Below are 5,000 nucleotides of genomic sequence, written 5' to 3'. Positions count from 1 at the left end.
TCAGTCTGGGTCTGATCCTAGTCTGGGTCTGATCTCAGTCTGGGTCTGATCTCAGTCTGGGTCTGATCTCAGTCTGGGTCTGATCCTAGTCTGGGTCTGATCCTAGTCTGGGTCTGATCCCAGTCTGGGTCTGATCCCAGTCTGGTTTTACTTCTGGTTGAGCCAACTGAAGGAGAAGACATGCCTGGGTCCATCTTCATCCTCAGTCTGCTGATCAGACTGGACCTGGAGAAGAGGAAGAGGAGGAGGAGGAAGAAGAAAGAAGAGGAGGAGGATGAATGAAAAGGAGAAAAACTATATTTCTAATATCTAATAGTCAATGAAGGACGGACTAAACTTCATAAATAATTGTCTTTTAAATTGTAATTTAATATTAATGATACATTTCATTGATTTCATACTTTGTTGTATTTATGATTTTTTAAATCTGATAAAATGAACAGAGACGTTCAAATAAGAGTCTGAGGAGACAAAGACGTTTTTAAAACAGCAGAGTGACGACACATCACACTGGTGACATCAGACTGCTGACATCAGACTGCTGACATCACACTGGTGACATCACACTGGTGACATCAGACTGCTGACATCACACTGGTGACATCAGACTGGTGGCATCACACTGGTGACATCACACTGGTGACATCAGACTGCTGACATCACACTGGTGACATCACACTGGTGGCATCACACTGGTGACATCACACTGGTGACATCAGACTGCTGACATCACACTGGTGACATCAGACTGGTGGCATCACACTGGTGACATCACACTGGTGACATCAGACTGGTGACATCAAACTGCTGACATCACACTGGTGACATCAGACTGCTGACATCACACTGGTGACATCACACTGGTGACATCAGACTGCTGACATCACACTGGTGACATCAGACTGGTGGCATCACACTGGTGACGTCACACTGGTGACATCACACTGGTGACGTCACACTGCTGACATCACACAGCTGACGTCACACTGGTGACATCACACTGCTGACGTCACACTGGTGACATCATCTCAGACTGACTGTGTCTTTATGTGTCTGTGTAGCTAGCCAGCTAACCTTTGTAGCTAGCATGTGATTCTTAAGCTGGTGTGCTGCAGGAAATGTAGTCTTATATATTTAACACACACACACACACAGCAGATTCCTCTCAGATTTCCCTGTGGCACCTGAATGCAGCGTGTGATGTCATACCTGAGGGGCGGGGCTGGCGGTAGGGAGGGGTAGAGGGGGCGGGGGCTGGCTGGTCGTGGAGGGGGTGGGGCTCTTAATCAGCGGTGTCGTGGTGGGCGGCGCCTCTAAGTGTCTCGGGGGGGGTGGGGCTTGATTGCCCGAGGAGGGGGCAGGACTTTTAATCAGTGCTGTTGGAGTGGGCGGGGCCTCTGAAGGTCTCTGTGGGGGCGTGACCTGGGTGGTTGAGGTGGGGGCAGGGCTTTTAGTCGGTGCTGTCATGGTGGGCGGGGCCTCTGAAGGTCTCTGTGGGGGCGGGGCTGAAAGCTGAACAGCTGTAGGCTGAACAGGAGACAGAGGAGGCCTCTGATTGGCTGAGAGTCCTGTGGCGCTCTGCTGCTGCTCAACTCGACTACCTGCTGTCGTCCCTCTGACCTCCATCGCCTCATCTTCATCGTCCTCATCCTCAACTGAGCAGACAGCACAGTGTAAATATGAGAGTGGCTCCATGCTAACACATTAGCATATGGTATGCTAACACATATAGATGCTAACATATTAGCATACAGTAGAGTTACTGATCAAAGCTCAAAGTTGGAAACATAGAATCATAATAGCTCCATGCTAACACTGTAGCATATTAACATGCATATCGTTAAACATACATTATGCTAAATGATAGCATGTCCATGCTAATACACAAGCTCTATGCTAACACATTAGCACAATAAAACAAACTATGATAACTGATAGTAGCCTATATGCTAACAGATTAGCATGCTAACAATAACATATTCAAGGCCATCACATTAACAATGCACTGGGTTACACTACAGGCTCACAGCTAGCACGTTAGCATGAGTTCAGTTAAATGGTACTATAAACTTCTGAATGCTAAGTATCTAGCATGCTAACATGTCAGCATATTGACCAGCCAGCAATCTACTGAGGTCATGTGGGTATCTGCTCTCTGATTGGACAGCCAGATGAAACTTCCTGTGTTTCTTACGTTTGATGAAGCCGACGTTCGTTAGCGCTCTCCTCTGAAGTTCAAAGTTCGCTGTGAAGTGGTCCATGTTCTCGTAGCCATGTTGGACCTTTTCCAGGTGAGACGTGTCGGTGGCCTCCACGATCCTGATGGGAAAACAGCATTAGTTCCACTTCCTGTTAGCGCTGCAGGAACGTAATGATCGTGGTTTCAGTTCTGTACATGCAGCATGTTTCCAGTCTGATACTCACTTCTGCAGCAGAGGTTTGGCCGTCTGCAGGAGGAGGAGCGAAGAGAGGAGTTACTTTCACAGCAGCTCAACGACTCGTGTCAGGTGGCGTTAAATACGAACACGTCTGACAGCCTCAGAGGGCACAGGTCAAAGTTAACTAGTTAACTTTATCTGGTTAACTTCAGCGGGGCTAATCTAATCTGCTGCGGTGCGTTCAGGTTCACCTGCAGGAACAGGGCCATCTCGGACTCGTCCATGGTCTGGATGGCGGTCTCCAGCAGCTTGGCGCAGTTCTCCAGGTGCTCGCTGTGCTTCCTCCTCAGACCTCTGATGTAGTCCAGCTTCTCCTCCTGCTCAGAGCTGATCCTCAGAGCCATCTCACCTTTCCTCTCCTCCAGCAGCGCAAACAGGTGATCGAACGACTCGCACACCTTCGACTTCTGTCTGCGACCGTTCTCCTGAACACACACACACACACACACACACAGTCAGCTGAGGCTCAGGTAAAGCAGGTGTGCGGCAGGTGAAGCTGTTTTAACAGCGTCTCCTCCATCACTCATCATCAGTGTCGGCGCTGACAGACTCACACTGACGGCTCGACTCGTCTCCTCCAGCTGACTGATGACGGCCTGAGTCCTCTCATTGGTCCCCACCAGCAGGGACACACAGTCTGAGAGCTCCGCCTGCACACACACAGGAACACACACAGTAACACACACAGGAACACAGTAACACACACAGGAACACAGTAACACACACAGGAACACAGTAACACACACAGGAACACACACAGTAACACAGTAACACACACAGTAACACAGTAACACACACAGGAACACAGTAACACACACAGGAACACACACAGGAACACAGTAACACACACAGTAACACACACAGTAACACACACAGGAACACAGTAACACACACAGTAACACAGTAACACACACAGGAACACAGTAACACACACAGGAACACACACAGTAACACACACAGGAACACAGTAACACACACAGTAACACAGTAACACAGTAACACACACAGGAACACAGTAACACACACAGGAACACACACAGTAACACACACACAGTAATACAGTAACACACAGTAACACACACAGTAACACACAGTAACACACAGTAACACACACAGTAACACAGTAACACACACTGTAACACAGTAACACACACACAGTAATACAGTAACACACAGTAACACACACACAGTAATACAGTAACACACAGTAACACACACTGTAACACAGTAACACACACACAGTAATACAGTAACACACAGTAACACACACAGTAACACACACAGTAACACACACATAGTAATACAGTAACACACAGTAACACACACAGTAACACACAGTAACACACAGTAACACACACAGTAACACAGTAACACAGTAACACACACAGTAACACACACAGTAACACAGTAACACACACTGTAACACAGTAACACACACACAGTAATACAGTAACACACAGTAACACACACACAGTAATACAGTAACACACAGTAACACACACAGTAACACACAGTAACACACACAGTAACACACACACAGTAATACAGTAACACACAGTAACACACACAGTAACACACAGTAACACAGTAACACACACACAGTAATACAGTAACACAGTAACACACACAGTAACACACAGTAACACACAGTAACACAGTAACACACACATAGTAATACAGTAACACAGTAACACACACACAGTAATACAGTAACACAGTAACACACACACAGTAACACAGTAACACACACACAGTAATACAGTAACACACAGTAACACACACAGTAACACACACAGTAACACACAGTAACACACAGTAACACAGTAACACACACACAGTAATACAGTAACACACAGTAACACACACAGTAACACACAGTAACACACACAGTAACACACAGTAACACACAGTAACACAGTAACACACACAGTAACACAGTAACACACACAGTAACACAGTAACACACACAGTAACACACAGTAACACAGTAACACACACAGTAACACACAGTAACACAGTAACACACAGTAATACAGTAACACACAGTAACACACACAGTAACACACACAGTAACACACAGTAACACACAGTAACACACAGTAACACACACAGTAACACACAGTAACACACACAGTAACACAGTAACACACACAGTAACACAGTAACACACACAGTAACACACAGTAACACAGTAACACACACACAGTAACACAGTAACACACACACAGTAATACAGTAACACACAGTAACACACACAGTAACACACACAGTAACACACACAGTAACACACAGTAACACACACAGTAACACAGTAACACACACAGTAACACACAGTAACACAGTAACACACAGTAACACACACAGTAACACACACAGTAACACACAGTAACACAGTAACACACACAGTAACACAGTAACACACAGTAACATCAGAAGAGTTCTGATTGGTCAGTGTGTGTCAGATACCTGATACCTGTCTGTGGTGTGTGTCTGGTGTGAACCTGCCTGTCTGTGGTGACCTGTCTGCCTGTGGTGACCTGTCTGTGGTGACCTGTCTGCCTG

The 5,000-nt window shown here is 46.3% G+C and overlaps 1 protein-coding gene across 1 annotated transcript in view; it reads right to left on the bottom strand.

The window, feature by feature from the left end:
* LOC139214442 (E3 ubiquitin-protein ligase TRIM63-like) overlaps positions 1-5,000 on the bottom strand; it is a 7,781-nt gene that overhangs the window by 59 nt on the left and 2,722 nt on the right. Inside the window, exons 4-9 of the mRNA XM_070845302.1 lie at positions 2,993-3,088; positions 2,630-2,863; positions 2,425-2,447; positions 2,195-2,319; positions 1,210-1,655; positions 1-225 (exon numbers count right to left, since the gene is read on the bottom strand). The exon at positions 1-225 is cut by the window's left edge and continues 59 nt beyond it. Coding sequence (XP_070701403.1) covers positions 148-225; positions 1,210-1,655; positions 2,195-2,319; positions 2,425-2,447; positions 2,630-2,863; positions 2,993-3,088 — 1,002 coding nt within the window. The 3' untranslated portion in view covers positions 1-147. The remainder of the gene's footprint in view (positions 226-1,209; positions 1,656-2,194; positions 2,320-2,424; positions 2,448-2,629; positions 2,864-2,992; positions 3,089-5,000) is intronic.

The sequence above is a fragment of the Pempheris klunzingeri genome, chromosome 15 (genome assembly GCF_042242105.1).
Source record: "Pempheris klunzingeri isolate RE-2024b chromosome 15, fPemKlu1.hap1, whole genome shotgun sequence".
Taxonomy (NCBI): Eukaryota; Metazoa; Chordata; class Actinopteri; order Acropomatiformes; family Pempheridae; genus Pempheris; species Pempheris klunzingeri.
The sequence above is the reverse complement of the archived record's forward strand: the minus strand, read 5'-3'. Positions and strand labels throughout refer to the sequence as shown.